This window comes from Chlorocebus sabaeus, chromosome 21, assembly GCF_047675955.1.
Source record: "Chlorocebus sabaeus isolate Y175 chromosome 21, mChlSab1.0.hap1, whole genome shotgun sequence".
Classification (NCBI taxonomy): domain Eukaryota; kingdom Metazoa; phylum Chordata; class Mammalia; order Primates; family Cercopithecidae; genus Chlorocebus; species Chlorocebus sabaeus.
Window position 1 is genome coordinate 16,851,926 of NC_132924.1, and position 21,481 is coordinate 16,873,406.

The following is a 21,481-nucleotide window of genomic DNA, read 5'->3' on the forward strand; positions in this document are numbered from 1 at the left end:
AAGGCTGTTGCCCCCACCCCAAAGGCCTGGATATTAAGATCTTCTTTCATTTTTGTATTAATGTACAATGTACATACAGTAAATTGCATCTAGTGTTCAGTTCTGACTTGACAGACACGCACAGCCGGGTAACCAAGATCACGTCAAAAAATCCTTTAAAATCCCACAAGTGACTCTAACGTGCTACCAGGGTTGGAAACCAACCCACAGAGTCTCGTCTCCTGCTTGTGGGTGGAAGGGAGCTTCCGAAGGAGGCCAGCAAAGAACCCTCCAGAGCAGGGAGGACCCAGCATCCGGCCCCTCGGCCCTGGCGTGCAAGCGGGTCAGACCGTTAGGCACAGCCTCCCTGTGGGGCGCAGGGACAGGAAGCAGGGTTTAGAGCACCTCGAAAGGGAAGGAGTGGCAAGTGGGGAGGGCAGCCCCTCCCAGGACCAGAACCCACTTCCTACTTTACACCAGCACTGGAGGAGGCTGGTGAGGCAGGGCGGGGGCGGTGGGGCCTCCCCAAGCCTTCCCTTCCCCTTCCCCTCTCCTTCACTGTCCTGCCGGCAGGCACAGGAAGGTGAGGCAAGGTATTTCCAGCCGGCAGGATGGAGGACGAGGAAGGCCCTGAGTGTGGCAAACCTGACTTCGTGCTTTTGGACCAAGTGACCATGGAGGACTTCATGAGGAACCTGCAGCTCAGGTAGGCCCAGGGCAGGAGGCACTGGCTCCCCTCCTCCAGGGTCTCCCACCTTGCATCTTCACAGAGACCTGAGGGAAAAAGGAAGGCATGCTGCTGTCCAAGGGAGGGGGCAGTGGCACACACCCACCCAGACCCGATGGGGCCGAAATGAGCGCCTCAAAGCACGGCCCCAGGGGACGGGAACAGACAAGGAAGCAACTGTCCCTGTCAGGGCCGGCAAGTCGGCACTGGATCTGCCCACCACCCCAACCCACCCCTGCCTCCCACACAGTCCAGGTGTCTTCTGCCCCTTCTTTCCTGCCCGAAGGGGCCAGGGCATGACACTTCTTGGACAGATAGGTACCAGGCACTCTTTCCAGCAGGGACCAGGGGCACCTCTTTCCAGCCACTTCCCAGCCAGTTTTTGATGCTCCCTCAATGCATCTCATGGGGCCAGGCCATGGGGCCTGGCTTGAGCCCTGGGGACACTGAGATGAAGCAGGCAGCCTCCACCCTAGGGTCCAAACATTCCCACCAGGTTGAGGTGACATTCTTTTGGGGTGCATGGAGTATCACAGGACACAGTTGGTAGAAGCGGTATTGGAGCTCAATTTACCATCAAGGAGGGCAGGTGGAGGGCAGGGAGAAGCCCGGGAGGTGGGGGCATGGCACAGTAGGGTGGCCATGCAGGCAGCTGGGTCTCATGCCAGGACTCTCATGGAGGGGCAGAAGGCTGCCTGCTGTGTGCTCGGGAAGCTCCCTGGGGAGAGCCTCGGGACCAGGAGCCCCACTAAGCACAGAAGTCAAGAGACCACGAGCCTGGCCCAAAGAGAGGAGGGCTAGCCAGGAAATGAGCTAAGCCTTTGTGTGCATTGTTCTACCTCATTCTTATAAAATGAGCTTATGAAACACTGTCCTCTCCATTTTGGTGATGAGAACACTGAGCCCTGGAGATGTGGGTGACTTGTGCCCTCATCCCCAGCTTGTAGGAGGACAGGAGCTGGGCCCAGGAAAACCCATGTCAGAGGTGGTGAAGAAAGAGGAACCTCAGGACAGGCCCACCCAGGACAGGCTGCTGGGAGACAGGGCCATCCAGGGAAGGGTGGGTACCACACACGAAGGGGAGATGGGTCTGAGGGGCAAGCCTGCCAGTCCTCCTCCCAGGGGCAGAAAGGTCGAGAGAAGGGCAGACATCCACCCACACTGGTGACCAATTTTGTGAAGGGAAGGGTCAAGAAGTCTGAGGCTGTGCCAGGGGAGAGGCAGCAGCCACTGGCCACAGGCTTGTGGGGGGTGGTGCAAAGACAATGACATCAGGTGCTGGACACTGTTGCCCCAACCCCCTCCCTGTCATCTGGGTGGGGCTGGGTGGGGTCCCCTTTTGTCTCTGGGTTCCCGCCCAGGCCTTGAGACAGGAAACAGCCGAGGAGGCCCCTCCTTTCCCTCCCAGCCCAGTCACTCCTTCTCAACCCCATCTCCCCATCTGCCCTGTGGGGTTCACCCCAGGAGCCAGCTCTGACTCACAGCGTCCAGTGCAGTCTTGGGCAAGTCTGTTTCCTTTGCAAAATGGGTGGTCATGTTTCCAGTGACCTTGGGACCCCTGGGGAGACCACTGTGGACTCTAAACTCTATGCTGCAATGGGCACAGGCTCTGAGTGGCTCAGCTCACCCAGGACGGCACCAGGGAGACACAAGGTCAACACCTGCTCCCTTCTTGCTTCTCCTCTCTCAGCCCCTTGGGGTGGGAGTGCTGGCCTACTGGGGCCAGGCCCTGATATGGGCTCTGGTGAGAGGCCTGTTGGTGCCTGTAAGCCTGTCAGTGCTGAGGCCTGTCTGCCCCTGCTGTGTCCAGGTTCGAGAAGGGCCGCATCTACACCTACATTGGTGAGGTGCTGGTATCCGTGAACCCCTACCAGGAGCTGCCCCTGTATGGGCCTGAGGCCATTGCCAGGTACCAGGGCCGCGAGCTCTATGAGCGGCCACCCCATCTCTACGCTGTGGCCAACGCCACCTACAAGGCGATGAAGCACCGGTCCAGGGACACCTGCATCGTCATCTCAGGTACCTGTCCCTGCAGCCAGGCTCCCACCCTCGACATCTTCATTTGTGAACATTTGGGAGGGCCATTAGAGCATCTCCTGTGCCCTGTGTCCTGATGGGGGCCCTAGGACCCCATCTCACCAGTCAGGGGTGTGAGTGGGCATAGGGAGCTGGGCTAAGAGATCGAACCTGGCTGATTCTGTCAACTCTGGTCTTTCCGGCAGGTGAGAGTGGGGCAGGGAAGACAGAAGCCAGTAAGCACATCATGCAGTACATTGCTGCCGTCACCAACCCAAGCCAGAGGGCTGAGGTGGAGAGGTGAGCAGCAACGGGCAGCCCTGGGCCTCAGCATGGCAGGCCAGGGACCTTGGTGTGGCAGGAAGGACTGACTCTGGGGAGCGAGAGATGGCAACTGGAGTCTAGCTCAGGTCAAGTTCAGCGGGAACTTGGGAAGTTTCCAGATAATGCCAACACACCTGGAGATGAGACAGGGTGACCCATGCCAAGGACCTCTCCTTGGGTGGATGAGACCCAGCCAAGGGACCCAGGCTACCAGCTGAGAGGAGGCAGCAGCCACAGGTAGGATAAGGAGAAGTGAAGCAGAACCCAGAGGTGCTTGAAATGGCTCATGGACAGGGCAGCAGGCGGATTCCATGGAAACCTGGAGAAGCTGGCAGGCCCTGGCCAAGATGGCCAAGCATGCCAGGTGGCTGTGTGGGTGGTGGCCAGGAGCCTTGAAACCAGTAAACCTGTTCCTTATGGAAGCAGCTTCCTCTGTCAGCGCCTGTCTCTTCCTGTCAAGAGGCAGTGAGATGGGATTCAGGGGGACAAGCAATGTCGGTTCCTGAGCACATGTGGCCAGCATCACTGCCCACCCCTGCAGCTGGAGGTCTAAGGCCCAATGGTCAGAACGGCCCCTCCTCACCAGGCTTCAACTGAGGCCTGGGAGGGGAAGAGGTGGCTGTGAGAAACAAGGACCTCAGTGCTACACAGACCATGCCGAGCACAGCCAGCCTGGCAAGTGCATTTCCCAGCCTCTCAGAGGTGAAGTGACCATCATACAACCTCAGAGGCAACACTGGGCGAGGCCAGGCCATTGGCTCCCTCTCAGCAAGTTCAGAGGAACCTATCCTGAGATGCTGTGATTTCTGTTGGGAAGACTCGGGGGCAGGGACAGCCTTCCCCAGATAGGAAGTCTTTGCCTTGAGCCCCAGCCCCTCTGCCCCGACAGGGTCAAGGACGTGCTGCTCAAGTCCACTTGTGTGCTAGAGGCCTTCGGCAATGCCCGCACCAACCGCAATCACAACTCCAGCCGCTTTGGCAAGTATATGGACATCAACTTCGACTTCAAGGGGGACCCGATCGGAGGACACATCCACAGCTACCTACTGGAGAAGGTGGGCAGGTGGGCTGAGGAGACCTCCATGGGGAGCCCTGGCTGAGAACCATCCCAACAGTGCAGCCTAGGAGGGCTGGGCTCTGTCTCCCTGTGGCCCTTCTCTGGGCCTCAGTGTCCTCATAGTCAGGACTCTCTGACCTCCACCTGGGAACGCTCAGATGGGGTCCCCAGGGTCAGACTCCTCCCCAGGCCTGAGTCCATCTGCCCCTCTCTCCTCAGTCTCGGGTCCTCAAGCAGCACGTGGGTGAAAGAAACTTCCATGCCTTCTACCAGGTAAGCCCTGAGGGTAGGGGGAGGAGGAACAATAGAGTGGGGAAAGGGAGGGCAGCAAGTTGGGCCAGCTTGTGACCCGTCTGTCACTACCCCAATTCCCCCTCTCTGCCCACTCAACCCCACCTAGCCCATCATCTTCACTCCCCACCACACTCACCCCAACTAGTACCCCACACCCCACAAACAAGAGGGTGTGAGCTTATGGGGAACGAAAGCAGGATGTCCTCTTTATCTGAAACACTTCCAGATGAGGGCTCTCTGGGGCCCATAAAGTGTCTCTGTGCACAATAAGCTCCCCACTGAGGTGGGCGTCCCCTGGGATACAGGCAGTGTCTCTAGTGGTATCAGAGCTCAACACTGAAGTGGTGCTCCTGGGGACACGGGTATTGACTCTGAGTACCTCTCTGAGATAAGTGCTCCCAGGGACTGTCTCCACAAACTGACACCCCACTGAGGTGGGAGCTCCCTGGAAACAAAGTGTCTCTGCAGTCTCAGAGCTTGACACTGAAGTGGAGCTCCCTGGCACACCAGTGGTGTGTTCGCAAACTGTGGGCTGCCCACTGTGTCCTCTGGGACACTGGCAGTGTTTCCACAGACTCCGAACTCCCCCAATGAACTGGGAGCACCTTGGGACTGGGGCAGTGTCTCTAGGGACTTGGATCTCCCCACTGAGTTAGGAGTTCCCTGCAGCACAGACATGGTCCCCACCAACTCTCAGCTCCCCAGTGCAGTGGGAGCCCTCCGGAACACAGCAGTTTCTCCACAGAATCTGAGCTACCTTCTGAGGCCCGAGCTCCCTGGTACACAGGCGGTGTTTCCATGGACTCTGAGCTTCTTACTGAGGTGGGAGCTCCCTGAGACAAGCACAGTATCTCATAGACTCTGTGCTCGCCGTGAGACAGGAACTCTCTGAGTGGCAGGCAGGGTCTCCAGGGACTATGAACCGCCTGCTGAGGTGGGAGCTTCCTGGGATGCAAAGAGTGCCTTTAAGGACTCTGAGCTTCCATGGTGTGATGCTCCCTGGGACACAGCAGTGTCTCCACGACTCTGACTTCCCACTGAAGTCACACTCTCTGGGACATGGCAGTGTCTCTAAGGACTCTGAGCTCCACTGAGGTGGGAGGCCCCTGGAAACTGCAGTGTTACCAGTGAGTCTGCGCTGAGGTGGGAGCTCACTGGGAAACCAGCAGTGTCTCTGTGGACTCTGAGTTTTCCTTGAGGTAAAAGCTCCCTGAGACACTGGCAGTGTCTCCACAGACTCTGAACATCCCCCTGGTGGGAGCCGCTGGGAACACAGAGGGCATCTCCACAGACTCTGAGCTCTCACTGAAATGAAGCTCCCTGGGACTCTGGCAGGATCTCCACAGACTCTTACCTCCCCACTGAAGTGGGAGATTTTGGGACATGGGCAGGGTCTCCATGGACCCAGAGTTCCCCCATTGAAGGGGAGGTTTGGTGGAACATAGGCAGTGTCTCTAATGACTCTGAGCTCCCGGCTGAGGGGATTGCTCCCTGGGACGTTGCCAGGGTCTCCACAGACTCTGAGCTCCCCATGAGACGGGAGCTCCATGGGATTTGGGCAGGGTCTCCATGAACTATAAAGTCATCACTGAGGTGGGAGCTCCCCGGGACACAGAGAGTTTTTTCAGACTCTGAACTCCCATGAAATGGAGCTCTTTGGAGCGTGGACAGTGTCTTTAAGGACTCTGAGCTACCCACTGAGGTGGGAGCTCAGTGAGACACGTGAAGCAGTGTCTCCACAGACTCTGGAATGCCCACTCAGGTGGGCCGTGTCTTGGACACAGGCAGTGTCTCTACCAACTCTGGGCTCTGCTCTGAGGTAAGAGCCCCCTGGGAGAGGGGCTATATCTCCTTGGACTTTGAACTCCCACCAAAGTGAAGCTCACTGGGACAGTGGCAGCGTCACTCCACGGATTCTGAGCTCCCACTGAAGTGGAGCTCCCTGGGAATCAGGCAGTGTCCAAGAACTCTGAGCTCCCCTGATGTGGGAGCCCTCTAGAACACAAGGAGTGTCCACACAGACTCTGAGCCTCCATGAAGCGGGGCTGTCTGGGACACTGGCAGTGTCTCTATGGTCTCTGAGCTCCTCACAGAGCTGGGAACTCCCTGGGATATGGATGGTGTCTCCACGAACTCTCCACTCCCCTCTGAGGTGGAAGCTCTCTGCGACATAACCATTGTCTCTGTGGAATCTGAGCTTCCCACTAGTGGGAGCCCCTTGGGACATAGGGCAGCGTCTCCACAGATTCTCTGGAATAACGGCAGGATCTCCACAGACTCTTACCGCCTCTAGTGAAGTGGGGACATAGGCAGTGTCTCCATGAACTCTGAGCTCCCTGCAGAGGTGGGAGTTCATGCAGCACCGGTCGTGTCTCTACAGATGCTGAGCTCCCTAGGACATGGGCTCTCCCTGGGTGGAGAGCAATGTCTCCACAGAACCCATGCTCCCTACTGAGGTGGGAGCTTCCTGGGACAGGGGCAGTCTCCAGTAACTCTGAGCTCCCACTGAAGTGGAGCTCCCTAGGATTCTGCAGTTTCTCCACAGACTCTTACCTCCTCACTCAAGTGGGAGGTTTTGGGACTCGGGTGTGTCTCCACATACTCTGAGCTCCCCAATGAGGTGGGATCCCCCTGGGTCTAGGGCAATGTCTCCACAGGATCTGAGCTCCCCACCAAGATGAGGTCTGGCACAAGAATAGTGTCTTCATGGTGGAGTCATAGCTCCCACTGAAGTGGAGCTCCCTGACCCACTGAATAGCTGAATGGGGAGCTCGCTGGCACACAGAAAGTGTTCACACTGTCTGACCTTCCCCCGTGTTTGTTGGTTCAACACTGGAAGGAAGCACAAGTCTGTTTGTTCTCCTGCCCCTGTGTGTGTACGGGGGGACATCTTGGGAGCTTATTTGTCTAAAGGATGTCTGTGTCCTCTAGTTGCTGAGAGGCAGTGAGGACAAGCAGCTGCATAAACTGCACTTGGAGAGAAACCCCGCTGTATACAATTTCACGCGCCAGGGAGCAGGACTCAATATGATTGTGCACAGCGTGAGTGTGAGGGGCACCAAGGGCTCAAATTGGGCTCAGTGTCAGGGCCTAAGTGTGGTGGCAGGGAATGGGCAGCACTCAGCACAGGCCAGGGTAAAATGAACTGCTTGGGTGAGTGGGGAGGGTGCTCGGGGTGGAGGAAAAATGGCTGATGGAGGGGACAGAGTGCAGGGGTGAGCAGGTGCCTAGGCTGGAGGAATCAGGGTTTAGGAAGGGGACAGGGGAAAAGGGTGAGCAGGTGCCTAGGATGGAGGAATCAAGCCTCAAGGACAGGTGTCCTGGGCCCAGTGTGGTTTTGGAGTGATGAATCCCTTCTACCCTAGGCCTTGGACAGTGATGAGCAGAGCCACCAGGCAGTGACCGAGGCCATGAGGGTCATCGGCTTCAGTTCTGAAGAGGTGGAGTCTGTGCATCGCATCCTGGCTGCCATATTGCACCTGGTGAGCCTGGCTCAGAAGCCTGGGAGGGCTACCTCCCCACAGGGGTTTCCCAGCTGGGAGGCACCCAGGGAGGAGGAGGAGACTGGCTGGAGATTCCCCAGCAATGTGCTAGGCTGACTGCCTCTTCTGCAGAAGCTGAGCTGCTTGAGTGATGAGCTCAGTTGGTACGTGGTCCAGACCCCACTCTTAGGGCCAGGGCAGCCAGGCACAGTAAAAGTTGAGCATTATGCAGACTGCCTCTTAGTGCAATCATGAGCTGTGTGGCTTTGGGTGCATTTACTCAGTGCCTCTTGGCCTCAGTTTTCTCTAAGGGGCATGAGGAGTAAGTTATGCAGGGTTCCTCTAGCTGCTGGGAGGATGCAATGGAGTCGTTCACATACCATTTGGACTCGAGACCTTGGCAAAGACTCTGGTGTGCCCGTGCCCCCTTCCCCCAATCTCTGGCTGTGTCTGTACCCATGATGAGCAGCTGACCATGCTGGTCTGAGAAGGAACTATACTCTACCACATCCATGTCCCCTGTTTTCTTTCCTCCTTTCTGTCCAAAGTTGTCCAGGCTCCTTTGGGACATGGAGCCTGGACTGTTCATGGTTTTCCCATCACCAGGGAAACATCGAGTTTGTGGAGACGGAGGAGGGTGGGCTGCAGAAGGAGGGCCTGGCAGTGGCTGAGGAGACACTGGTGGACCATGTGGCTGAGCTGACGGCCACACCCCGGGACCTCGTGCTCCGCTCCCTGCTGGCTCGTACAGTTGCCTCGGGAGGCAGGGAACTCATAGAGAAGGGCCACACTGCGGCTGAGGCCAGCTACGCCCGGAATGCCTGTGCCAAGGTACTTTGGGGCAGGCACAGGGAGGGAAGCCCAGGAGGCCTTCATGGGGGAGGCCAGGCCAGAGGCAGCAGGAAGTAGGGTGTTCCTATCTCCTAGGCAGTGTACCAGCGGCTGTTTGAGTGGGTGGTGAACAGGATCAACAGTGTCATGGAACCCCGAGGCCGAGACCCTCGGCGTGATGGCAAGGACACAGTCATTGGCGTGCTGGACATCTATGGCTTCGAGGTGTTTCCCGTCAACAGGTGGGTGGCCAGCCAGCCACATCTCCACCTCTGATGCCCAGTGGCTTTGCCCACTTCGTCCTGGAAAGCTCAGCTGGGGCTGGGCAGCAGGAATGTCTGGGTTTCTCCCAGCTAGTCCCTGGGCCCAAGGCTCATGCCTCCCAGGCCTGCCTCACCTGCACCATCTGGCCATTGGTGCCCTGATGGAAGGCAGAATTACGGGGCATGAGTAATTCCTGGTTGTGACTCCTAAGTCCACTCCAGAACGCGCATGCAGGAGGTGTGGGTAGGGTAAAGGAGGAGTCCAGCGCAAGGATGCATAAGCCACAGGGAAGCCATACGGGGTGCTGGCACCAGAACCCTTGATGAACATTAGCAGAGATGTTTGGGGGAGTAGCCATCCATTACCATGCACACCACAAGCAGCGACCTCCCCTCTGAAAGGCCCACCCCACCCCCAGCTTTGAGCAGTTCTGCATCAACTACTGCAACGAGAAGCTGCAGCAGCTGTTCATCCAGCTCATCCTGAAGCAGGAGCAGGAGGAGTACGAGCGCGAGGGCATCGCCTGGCAGAGTGTGAGCACTGTGGCCTGGAGGGAGGGCAGGCGGCAGGGTGCCCATGGGGAGGGGCCCGGGCTGGCCTGGCAGGTGGCTGAGTGTGGGGCAGAGGAGGGGAGGTGCCCTAAAAGGCTTTGGGAGCCTCCCTGCTGTCTGCCTTTGCCCCAGGTTGAGTACTTCAACAACGCCACCATTGTGGATCTGGTGGAGCGGCCCCACCGTGGCATCCTGGCCGTGCTGGACGAGGCCTGCAGCTCTGCCGGCACCATCACTGACCGAATCTTCCTGCAGACCCTGGACACGCACCACCGCCATCACCTGCATTACACGAGCCGCCAGGTGCCCCGGCTGTCCCAGCACCACCACAGTGGGCTGGTGGGACCTGCCCCACAGGCACCACACTGCCCATACCTCGTGGGGACTGGGTGGGGACCCAGCTTTGTGCCATTGTCATCACTGTGGCGACCTTCTCTGTCCTGGAGGTGGGGAAGCAGGGCTATCCCCTCATACAGACCCCCCCACACACCTTTTGTGCCTTGACCTCAGCCTGTCCCCATAGCTCTGCCCCACAGACAAGACCATGGAGTTTGGCCGAGACTTCCGGATCAAGCATTATGCAGGGGATGTCACGTAAGGGCCCCCTCCCCCCCACATCCCTGGCCTTCCCACAGGCACCATGGCATGTGTCATGGAGCAGGAGTGCTTCAGGAGAGTGGTTGGGAGACAGGTGTTATGGCCCCTTCTGCCACCTCCACCCCTTTAAGACACTGAAAACATGCCAGACAGCAGATTCACAAGTGACAAACCGGAAACAGGGTTTGAGGATAGTCATTAACCATGGCTGCATTCTTCTGGAAGCCTTTAAAAAATACCCACGTCTCATGTCTGGACCCAACCCTATGCTAGCATCTGTGGGGTGGGGGGCTGCAGGCTGGTGAGGTGGGAGTGGGGAAGGAGCAGAAGGTGCAGAGTGGGCCAAGATTCTACATTTCTAACAAGCTCCCAGGTGAGGCCTCGCTACCATACTTGGACCACCCTCCCAGTGCCAAAGCCCAGGTGTCCTTCAGAGGTTGTCATGATGGCTATTAATTATGAGTTGCTTGCCGTATCCCAAAACAATTTAAGGTGACTCACAGCGAGGTACAAGTGTTTCATGAGAACTTCTCAAGGAGAGGAAATAGATGATGACGACAACGCAGCCCAATATCATCTACCTGTATCTGTTCGCAAAATCTATGCCCTGCCTGCATGAGGTGGCTCATGCCTGTAACCCCAGCACTTTGGGAGGCTGAGGTGGGTGGATCACCTGAGGCCAGGAGTTTGAGACCAGCCTGCCCAACATGGCGAAACCTCATCTGTACTAAAAATATAAAAATTATCTGGGCATGGTAGCACGTGCCTGTAATCCCAATTGCTCGGGAGGCTGAGGCACGAGAATTGCTTGAACCTGGGAGGCGGAGGTTGTGGTAAGCTGAGATCACACCACTGCACTCCAGCCTGGGCAACAGAGTGAGACTATTTCTCAAAAAAAAATAAAAATAAAAAATAATAAAAATCCATTCCCTGAGGCTTCACAGGCGCTGCAGTTGGAGCCAAGACTTAGCAATGACATTTCTAGTAGTCCAAGAACTAGACAGTGATTCTGAGGCTCTCAGTGCCCACAGATCAAAATAGGCCCAGGACTCAGGAGTTCCTAGTTCATAGTTGTGGTCGCTGATGTTTATCAAAACTCAGTAGGCACTGTTCTGAGCAATTGATGTATGCTGAGGCACAGAGAGGTTGAGTGGCTTAGGCAAGGTCACACAGCATGCATGTGGTAGATGCAGGACTCAGTGCTAGAACATTTGACTTCGGAGTTGGGGGCTTAACCACTCGATTCATCTTCCAGGAGAGAAATGTCTCCTGAGGGAGGGAGTCTTAGGTGATGAAAGAGAAAGCAGGTATGAGGGGGAAAGAGAGGAGCCAAGGCAGAGGGAGGAAGAGAGACTGACCTATGGGAACAAAGGCAGATGGGAAGAGAATCATCTCTGCCCTGGGGGCTGCTGGGGTCATCAGCACTCTGGCCTGGCAGCCCCCGCCTCTGCTCCCTCACCAGCCCTGGCTTCTGGCAGGTACTCCGTGGAAGGCTTCATCGACAAGAACAGAGATTTCCTCTTCCAGGACTTCAAGCGGCTGCTGTACAACAGGTGAGCACGGCTTGCTGGGCACCATAGGGAGGGCCAGGGCCCTGGGGCCCCAGACACTCTAGGGTCAGGCATTGACTAGAGTCAGAATAGGGGTGGGCGGGGCTGCTCTCCCTGCGGATGGCTGGGAATTCGGCCTGTGTCTGCAGCACGGACCCCACTCTACGGGCCATGTGGCCAGATGGGCAGCAGGACATCACAGAGGTCACCAAGCGCCCCCTGACAGCCGGCACACTCTTCAAGAACTCCATGGTGGCCCTGGTGGAGAACCTTGCCTCCAAGGTATGTTCCACCCCTCTCCCACTCTGGCTGTTCTGGATCCTTCTCTCTGTGCTCTCGGTGCCAAGTAGGGTCCCAACCACCTCTGTACACTATAGTGGTGGGGGGAGGGTTCTTGTCCTGTCTGTATGAGCCACATCTGCTCCAGCAGGGGACCCCGCCTACTGCACAGGTGAGATGTGGGGCCTCAGGGGCTGGGCTGAGGCTTGATCAATCATGGGGAACCCAGGCTTCTCCTTGCCCCATTGTCTCTTGAGTAGGGAGGCATTTGAGGAGACCCTGTTGGGAGACTGGCTTGACCCAGCCCAGCTCTTGGCAAAAACCCAGGATTCTTCTGGCAGGTGGGGCCAGAGAGACAGGAAACACAAGCTTTCTTGGGGAGCTTTGGGTCCAAAGTCAGAGGGGGAACAGGTGAAGGGTTGGGGAAAGGATATGTTAGTGTGAGGTGAGCTTAACAACAGAACATCCAGAGATGTCAGCCCCTTTTGGAAGGAGAGAAGGAAGGCATATGTGGCGAGGCCTGCTCCTGCCTCTGCCACATCCACCTGCCCGACCAGGGGCTAGAACCTGGCTCTGAATCTGGCCTTGCTGGCCTCTGCCCAGCACTTAGGACTTCCAGGGCCCTTGTTCTGCTGATTACCCTTGTTTGTTCCTGACTCTCCTCCTGGCCTGGGACCTTGAGGGGTTGGGAAGCCCCTGGTGTGGGGCAGGGTGCACAGTGCTACTGGCGCAGACCCTCTCCAAGTCCCCTCTGTCCCCACAGGAGCCCTTCTATGTCCGCTGCATCAAGCCCAATGAGGACAAGGTGGCTGGGAAGCTGGATGAGAACCACTGTCGCCACCAGGTCGCATACCTGGGGCTGCTGGAGAACGTGAGGGTCCGCAGGGCTGGCTTCGCTTCCCGTCAGCCCTACTCTCGATTCCTGCTCAGGTACTGGTACCTGACACCCATCACTCCATGGGCCGTAGTCCCTGTGTGGAGTCCAAGGGGTAGGAGCAGAGGGTCCCCAGACAGCACGTCGCAAACATCGATACAAGCAGGAACCAGCACGCTGCTGGCCTCAAGACACCAAAATATCTGGGAGAACATGTGTGTGAGCACATGCATGTGGGGACACACAGGTGGGAACATGGGTATGAGAGCTGTGTGAGGACATGTATGTGAGGACATGTGCATGGGAAGACACACGTGCACAGGTGTCATAAGTGCTCCAGGAACACACTCTGTATCCCTGCCATCTCCCCAGGTGTGGGGTGGGCAGGGTGGGCTCCATGATCTCTCCCTGAGGCCTGGGTCACACTGCCTTGTCCTGTGGTGACAGGTACAAGATGACCTGTGAATACACATGGCCCAACCACCTGCTGGGCTCCGACAAGGCAGCTGTGAGCGCTCTCCTGGAACAGCACGGGCTGCAGGGGGACGTGGCCTTTGGCCACAGCAAGCTGTTCATCCGCTCACCCCGGACACTGGTCACACTGGAGCAGAGCCGAGCCCGCCTCATCCCCATCATTGTGCTGCTATTGCAGAAGGTGAGGTGGGCAGGGCAGGCAGACATCCACTATGGGGGTGGGGAAAGCTTGTGTCCCAGGGGCCACAAACACACTTGTAAGTTTCACAGGCGTCTCTGCTTGATGGAGACAAGGGAGTGTTTAATAAATGCTTAGGGCCAGGTTTGGGGCTAAGGGTTAGGGCCTGGCTGAATTTGACAGCGTATCCCATCCCGCCTGGCCCACCCAGGCATGGCGGGGCACCTTGGCGAGGTGGCGCTGCCGGAGGCTGAGGGCTATCTACACCATCATGCGCTGGTTCCGGAGACACAAGGTGCGAGCTCACCTGGCTGAGCTGCAGCTGCGATTCCAGGCTGCAAGGCAGCCGCCGCTCTACGGGCGTGACCTTGTGTGGCCGCTGCCCCCTGCTGTGTTGCAGCCCTTCCAGGACACCTGCCAAGCACTCTTCTGCAGGTACTACTCTCAGCCCATCACACTTTCCATTCAGCCAGCATCCACTGAACACCTTGACCCATTATCCCTGGCCTGCAGTGCCTGGACGGGAGACACACCAGCCCCCTTAATAGGTGGGAAGGTGGATGCTGTGCCACATTAGCTGACTGCCCGTGTCCCACAGTTGGTGCAGAGCCCTGACCATGTTGGGTACTGTGGTGGGCATTCAAAGTCCAGGGCTGCAGCCTGCAGGGGGGAGCCCATCAGGGCTGGGAAGTAAGGGGATTCTGCATCTGAGCGGGGTCTTATTTAAGGCCAAGCAGGAGTTCTCCAGAAGGATGGGCACAGAGTATGCTCAGAACAGGAGGGTGCTGGGCGGCTGCTGGTCTCTGGGTCACCTTCCAGGAACAAGCGTTAGGCACAAGGGTCCGAGACCAGAGAAGCCGGCAGAGGTTGGGACATAAAAAGCTGGCAGCGCCAGGCTGAGGTCTTGGCTTCCTCCATGGAGAAGGGGCTCAGCGAGCACACGAACACATGGCCAGCATCTGTCTGACTGCATGCCCTCTCCCAGGTGGCGAGCCCGGCAGCTGGTGAAGAACATCCCCCCTTCAGACATGGCCCAGATCAAGGCCAAGGTGGCCGCCATGGGGGCCCTGCAAGGGCTTCGTCAGGACTGGGGCTGCCGGCGGGCCTGGGCCCGAGATTACCTGTCCTCTGTAAGTGCCAGGCGAGTCCAGGGCTGCCGGGGGAGGTGGGCTGCCAAAGAGGGCTCTTGGCTAACGCTGTGACCAGGTCCCCTCGGATGTCCTCTCCCAGGCCTGGGGTTGTCTGAGGCCCTGCACCTCAGCCTCTACCAGAGCTCTGCAAGGTATCAACCTGGATTTCAGGAGCAGTGGCCTTCCGGGGTTGGTGTGGATGACAGGAGGGCCAGGCTCAGATGCAGCCTAGAAGTCAACACAAGAGGGTGCTGTGCCCTCAGAAAATCCAGGGCTGCTCAGCTCACGCACATGTCTGTGTGACTCAGTTTCCTGGATGAAGGATAGCTATGCTGATTCACAGAGAGCTGCCATCAATTGAGTCTGGTCGCATGACTCAATCCCAAGCAGCGCCCCCTTCCCTCCATCTGTCCTCAGGCCACTGACAATCCCACAGCATCAAGCCTGTTTGCTCAGCGACTAAAGACACTTCGGGACAAAGATGGCTTCAGGGCTGTGCTCTTTTCAAGCCACATCCGTAAGGTTAGACAAGGGACAAGGATGGCTTCAGGGCTGTGCTCTTTTCTAGCCACGTCTGCAAGGTTAGAAGCTGGTGCAGAGTTCTGGGGGGGCACTTGGGAGAAAATGGAGGCAACCCCAGCCCAGGCCCAGCTGCTCTTGACACTCCCGAAACTGTGGACAGCGGGGAGGGGAGGCAGTAGGGACTGCCGGGGCAGCACCAGCCTGGGCCAAGCCACCTCTCGCACAGGTGAACCGCTTCTACAAGATCCGGAACCGGGCCCTCCTGCTCACAGACCGGCACCTCTACAAGCTGGACCCTGACCGGCAGTACCGGGTGATGCGGGCTGTGCCCCTTGAGGCGGTGAGCACCGTGGGTTGGGGGTAGCGTGCAGCATCTGTGAGGGGCACTGCTGGGCTTCTCAGAGTCCTGCGTCAGTCTTCTCCCCACTGTCTACCTGTGATGGCCCAGACCATCCTAAAACTCAGCGATGGTGGCTCCCGTGCTGAAAACCCTGCAGTGGCTTCCCACGCCCACAGAGTGAAAGGTCTCGTCCTGTGATCCCTAGCAGCCCAGCCACCGTCCGCAACACTCTCACACTCTAGCCAAGCCAAATGGTCCCTTCTCCCAACTTGTGCCCAACTAGGGGTTCTCCCACCTGGGCATTCTGGGACCTGAGTCCCCGCCACAATGTCAGGGCCTCCTGTGGGATACGGTCCCGGCCACTCTGGAACCTTCTGCTGAGCTCTGTGGCCTACTTGCTCCCTTCATTAGCAGTTGCTGTTCCCATAAATTCTCTTTCCCACAGGACCGGGGCAGGGATCAAGGCCAGGCTACCTCGGGGTCTCCCACAGTTTCAGGGGTCCCATGACTGTCCCAATAGAAAGGGCGGTGAGTGCCTCTCTGTCTAATGCCGCAGCCCAGAGCCGGAGTGGTTGTTTAAATGTAGTGAAAGTGACCTAGAACTAAAAACAGCTCCTCCAGGCAGTAGCACATGCAAGGGCTCAGCATCCACAGGTGAGCAGCGGCGGCCCTGTTGGACAGCAAGGATCTAGAACTATCGGTCCTGGAGAAAATCCTATTGTGCAGCGTCCCGCCCAACCTTCCCCCTGTCAGCAGGGTCCTGAGAGGGAGGAAAGGGTGGTGGGGGGCTGGTGGCCCTGGCGAGGGTGGCTCTCCCCGGGTGCGGTTGGGGGTTCGGGAGATGCTTCCTGGGGAGGGGGTGAGTCCGGTTAGGCTGGGGTGCGGGTTGAGGCGGCTGCACCCTAACCCCGCGCTCCGCTCAGGTGACAGGGCTGAGCGTGACCAGCGGAGGAGACCAGCTGGTGGTGCTGCACGCCCGCGGCCAGGACGACCTCGTGGTGTGCTTGCACCGCTCCCGGCCGCCGCTGGACAACCGCATTGGGGAGCTGGTGGGTGTGCTGGCCGCACACTGCCAGGGGTGAGTGCGGGCCGGGCGGTGGCGGGCACGAAGTCCCGACCGCGCAGCCGCCCTGACCTCTCCTCCTGCCGCAGGGAGGGCCGCACCCTGGAGGTTCGCGTGTCCGACTGCATCCCGCTGAGCCAGCGCGGGGCCCGGCGCCTCGTCTCGGTGGAGCCCAGGCCGGAGCAGCCAGAGCCCGATTTCCGCTGCGCCCGCGGCACCTTCACCCTACTCTGGCCCAGCCGCTGAGCGCCCGCACCCGCCGCGCCCCGAGGCCGCCGATTGTCCGCCCCGCCCGCGCTGCAAATAAACCCTCTGAATCAACCCGCCTGCTCGCCGCTCCCGCCTCACCTGCAGGGTCTCTGGCCGCCTCCTCAGTCAGGTCCACCCGCGCCCCACTCACCCGCTGGGGCCCCGACTACAGGAGGCCCGGCGCCCTGACTGGGGACAGAAGCCTGAGCTCTCAGAGTAAGCGCTCTCCAGAGGAAGCAGTGCCTTTGTGCCCCAGCCTGCCCCGTCCACGCAGTGGTCCCCTGTTCCTCTCCACAGGGCTCCTGGCCTTGTTCCTACCCGGCCACTGGGGAAGGCTTAGGGTTCATCTTCAGGCAGGGCTGGGGAGTACGCCTGGAGACAGAGCAGCCCGAGAGCTGTCACGGGATGTGCTGCTGAGCCGCCGCCGTGGCCCAGGGCTGACGCTATCCCAGCCTCGAGCTGTCCCTGTCCCTGTCCCTGCTGGAAGTGGATGTCTGAGGCGCTGGGACCGACCTCTGGAGCCTGGTAACTGTGGGACAGGCCCTGCAGCCAGAACTCCCAGCCTCCGGGAGCAGGGCCTGTGCCCTTGGAAAGACCCACAGGGAAGCCTCCGGAGACACCTGCAGCCCGCGGGCTGACCACCCCTTCTCCAGGCCAACCCCGGCCTCAGCCTTCAGCAGGTCTGCCAGCCCCTCAGGGGCCCTCATGGAACCAGGCCTTCAGCCTCTCAGCCCTCAGGCCCTCAGCCCTCTGCCTCCCTCAGCTCCTCAGCCCCTCAGCCTCCCTCAGCCCCCTCAGCCCCTCAGCCCCTCAGCACCCTCAACCCCCCTCAGCCCCTCAGCCCTCACCCTCCTTCAGCCCGTCAGCCCCTTCAGCTCCTCAGCCCCTCAGCCCCTACAGCTCCTCAGCCCCTCAGCCCCTTCAACCCCTCAGCCCTCAGCCGGCTCAGCTCTCAGCCCCTCAGCCCTCAGTTATCTCAACCCCTCAGCCCCTCAGCCCTCAGCTCCCTCAACCCTTCAGTCCTTCAGCCCTCAGCCCTCAGACCCTCAGACCCTCAACCCCTCAGCCCCTCAGTCCCCTCAGTCCCTCAGCCCCGTCAACCCCTCAGCCCTCAGCCCCCAGCCCCCTCAACCCCTCAGGCCCTCAGCCTCCTCAATCCCTCATCCCCTCAGCCCCCTCAGCCCCCTCAGTCCCTCAGCCCCCTCAGTCCCTCAGCCCTCAGCCCCTAAACCCCTCAGCCCCTCAGCCCTTAGCCTCCTCAATCCCTGAGCCCCTCAGCCCTCAGCCCCCTCAAACCCTCATCCTCTCAGCCCTCAGTCCCCTCAACCCCCTATCCCCTCAGCCCCTCAGCCACTCAGCCCCCTCAGCACCCTCAGCCCCTCAGCCCTCAGCCTCTCAGCCCTCAGCCTCTCAGCCCTCAGCCCCCTCAACCCCTCAGCCCCTCAGCCCTTAGCCCCCTCAGCCCCTCAGCCCCTTAGCCTTCATCTCCCTCAGCCCTCAGCCCTTTCAGCACCTCAGCCCCAGGCCCCTCAGCCCTCAGCCCCCTCAGCCCCTCAGCTTCTCAGCCCACAGCCTCCTTCAGCCCCTCAGCCCCCTCAGCCCTTCAGCCCCCTCAGCCCCTCAGCCCTCAGCCCCTCAGCCCTCAGCCCTTACCCCCCTCAGCCCTCAGCCCCCTCAACCCCCCATCCCCTCAGCCCCTCAACCCCCTCAGCCCCTCAGCCCTCAGCCCTCACCCCCCTCAGCCCTCAGCCCCCCAGCCCTCAGCCCCCTCAACCCCTCAGCCCCTGAGCCCTCAGCCTCTCAGCTCTCAGCCTCCTTCAGCCCCTCAGCCTCCTCAACCCCTCAGCCCCTCAGCCCCCTCAGCCCCTCACCCCGCTCAGCCCTTTCAGCCCCTCAGTCCCTTTAGCCCTTTCAGCCCCTCAGCCCCTCAGCCCTCAGTCTCCTCAAACCCTCAGCCCCTCAGCCCCTTAGCCCTCGTCTCCCTCAGCCCTCAGCCCCCTCAGCCCCGTAGCCCCCAACCCCTCAGCCCCTCTGCCCTCACACCCCTCAGCCCTCAACCCCCTTAGCCCCTCAGCCTCTCAGCCCTCAGCCTCTTTCAGCCCCTCAGCCCTCAGCCCCCTCAGCCCTCAGCCCCTCAGCCCCCTCAGCTCCTCAGCCCTCAGCCCTCAGCCTCCTTCAGCCCCTCAGCCCCCTCAGCCACCTCAGCCCTTCAGCCCCCTCAGCCCCTCAGACCCCTCAGCCCTTTCAGCCCCTCAGCCCCTCAGCCCTCAGCCCCCTCAGCCCCTCAGCTCCCTCAGCCCCTCAGCCCCCTTAGCCCCCTCAATCCCCTCAGCCCTCAGCCCTTTAGCTCCTACTTCTTTTCCATCAGTTGGTGTTCTCTGTGCCCGCAGAGCTGTGCTCTCCTCCTTCGTATGTGTCAACCTAAATTCAGAGAGCACCCTGGCTTGATTTGCCACTTTGTTGTGTGGGCAGGTTCGCATCTTGCCACTTTGTTGTGTGGGCAGGTTCACGTCTTCCACCAGGGCCTTTGTGTGGCATATGACAGTTTGGGACATCCAATCTCTGTACTTTCTGGGGCCTCTCCTGTTGAATGGCCAGGCACCTGCAGGTGCGGGGGCTCAGGGTCACCTCCAGCCTACAGGTCAATGTCTGGCTGCTCCTGCCCTGGGGAGGGCAGCTGACTCCTAGCCCAACCCAAAAGCCCCCAGAAACCTCCACGCAGCCAACTCCGGAGTCTGTCCCTGGCTTAAGTGAATTCAGGATGGGCCAGGCACCTCCCTCACAAAGCAATCAGACATGAAGGGTACCTTTCAACCACACAATCCTACACAGTCCTAGACATTAGGTGGGTCCTCTGCCCTCTGCAGGTCACCTCATCAGAGAGCCCAGCAGTATCTGCCCACTTCCTGTCCACATTCTCCTCCCTGGTGCACTGGGAGTGAGAGGAGAGCCCAAAGCTCCCCCAGATCTTTAGGAAGCCCCACTGTCAGGCTGAGCGGAGGCCCTTAGTGACAAGTGATAACTTCAGGGAAGTCCAGAGTGGGAGACACATTTGGGGTCCAGCTTGCTGGTGGGCACTCCCTGCTCATGCCCACAGCCTCGAGGGGAAAAGGTCATAATTGACAGGTGGTTCCTGGGGTCCTGAGATCCAGCCCAAGAGATGGGATGACATGCTAGGAAGGGGAAGGTGACAGAAGGTTCACCTGCATCACACACCACTTTGACAAACCCATACATAGCATTCACTATAGTGAATAGAAAAACTCACAAAGCACCGTAGTTCTAGCACTTTGCAAAAATCCCCCACCCAATACCTTTGAGGTGAGAGTTACCATCATTGCCTAGTTACTGGTAAGAAAACAGAGGTTCCATGACTTGCCTGAGGCACTGAGCAGGATGAGGTCAGGACTTGTGACCGCAGCATGCAGGCACACGCCCTCCATGTCACACCAACACACTCACTTTGCAGATGGGGAGTGATGCCTAAGCACTGGGATGGCATCATTGGCTTGTGTTGGACAGCGCCTATATTGGAGTCCACCTTCTACCCACTTGTTCCAGTCTATCCACATTTCCTACCAACAGAACGAGTTTACTAGAACCCTCCCCTCAAATTGGTACAAGGACTACATGACATGGCATGCAATGACATGCATACAGAGGAGATCCTTATTCCAGGATGCAGGAAGAGGAGATCCTACACATGGGCTTGGGGGATGGCTTCCCTCACTGTAGTGTCCAGTCCCCCAGCAGCTCTGGGAGCAGGAGTGACTGTCTCCGTTTTGCAGATGAAGAAACAGAACCATAAAGGTGACCTTTTCTCTTTTTGTTTTTTTACATTTGAAGTTATATTGGTCTCCCCTCAAAAAATGCTTAGATGTAATTGTTTTAATTATCCTCACTTACACTCCTCCTGCTTCTTTATTGAAGTGTAATTTACACACCATGAAACTTACCATTTGAAAACATGCAATTCAGTAATCTTTAGTATATTCATAAGGTTGTGCAACCAACCAACACCATTGTCTAATTTTAGAACATTTTCATCACCCCAAAATGAAACCCATACCCACCAGCAGTCACTCTTCATTACCTGGTAGTAATTACCTACCCCTACCCTCAGCCCTTGGAAACCACTAATGTACTTTCTGTTTCTTCGATTATGCCTGTTTTGGACATTTAGTATAAATGAGATCATACAATATATGGCCTCATCTGTCTGGCTTCTTTCACTGAGCATAATGTCTTCAAGGCTCAACCATATTGTAGCATCTGTCAGTACTTCACTCTTCTATGTGCAAATAATATTGCACTGTGTGGAGACACCACATTTTGTTTATCCATTCATCAGGTGATAGACATCCGGGTTGGCTATTATGAACAGTGGTGCTAGGAACATTTGTGCATAAGTTTTTGTGTGGACACATGTTTCCAATTCTCTTGGTATGTATCTAGGAGTGGAACCTCTGGGTCAAATGATAATTCTTTTGTTTGTTTGTTTGTTTGTTTTTTGTTTTGTTTTGTTTTGAGACAGAGTTTTGCTTTTGTTGCCCAGGCTGGAGTGCAATGGCACAATCTCGGCTCACTGCAACTTCTGCCTCCTGGGTTCAAGGGATCCTCCTGCCTCAGCCTCCCAAGTAGCTGGGATTACAGGTGCCCGCCACCATGCCTGGCTAATTTTTGTATTTTTAGTAGAGACA

General features: G+C 58.2%; 1 protein-coding gene across 1 annotated transcript; it reads left to right on the forward strand.

Moving 5' to 3' along the window:
- Positions 1-456: 456 nt before the first annotated feature.
- Positions 457-16,855, forward strand: MYO1G (myosin IG). The gene is made up of 22 exons (XM_037988250.2): positions 457-685; positions 2,517-2,725; positions 2,929-3,022; positions 3,936-4,101; positions 4,323-4,376; positions 7,329-7,439; positions 7,763-7,879; positions 8,486-8,710; positions 8,807-8,952; positions 9,393-9,507; positions 9,658-9,828; positions 10,049-10,119; positions 11,601-11,675; positions 11,822-11,954; positions 12,715-12,881; positions 13,273-13,480; positions 13,689-13,912; positions 14,463-14,607; positions 15,025-15,129; positions 15,356-15,469; positions 16,393-16,547; positions 16,622-16,855. The coding sequence occupies exons 1-22, from the start codon at positions 591-593 to the stop codon at positions 16,776-16,778; spliced, it is 3,057 nt and encodes a 1,018-aa protein (XP_037844178.2). The 5' UTR covers positions 457-590; the 3' UTR covers positions 16,779-16,855.
- Positions 16,856-21,481: the final 4,626 nt, after the last annotated feature.

Bases quoted from the DNA above. Each gene is read 5' to 3' on its own strand.
- MYO1G (XM_037988250.2), top strand. From the start codon at position 591: ATGGAGGACGAGGAAGGCCCTGAGTGTGGCAAACCTGACTTCGTGCTT. The intron at 686-2,516 runs GTAGGCCCAGGG...TGCTGTGTCCAG, and splicing joins ATGAGGAACCTGCAGCTCAG to GTTCGAGAAGGGCCGCATCT. The intron at 11,955-12,714 runs GTATGTTCCACC...CTGTCCCCACAG, and splicing joins TGGAGAACCTTGCCTCCAAG to GAGCCCTTCTATGTCCGCTG.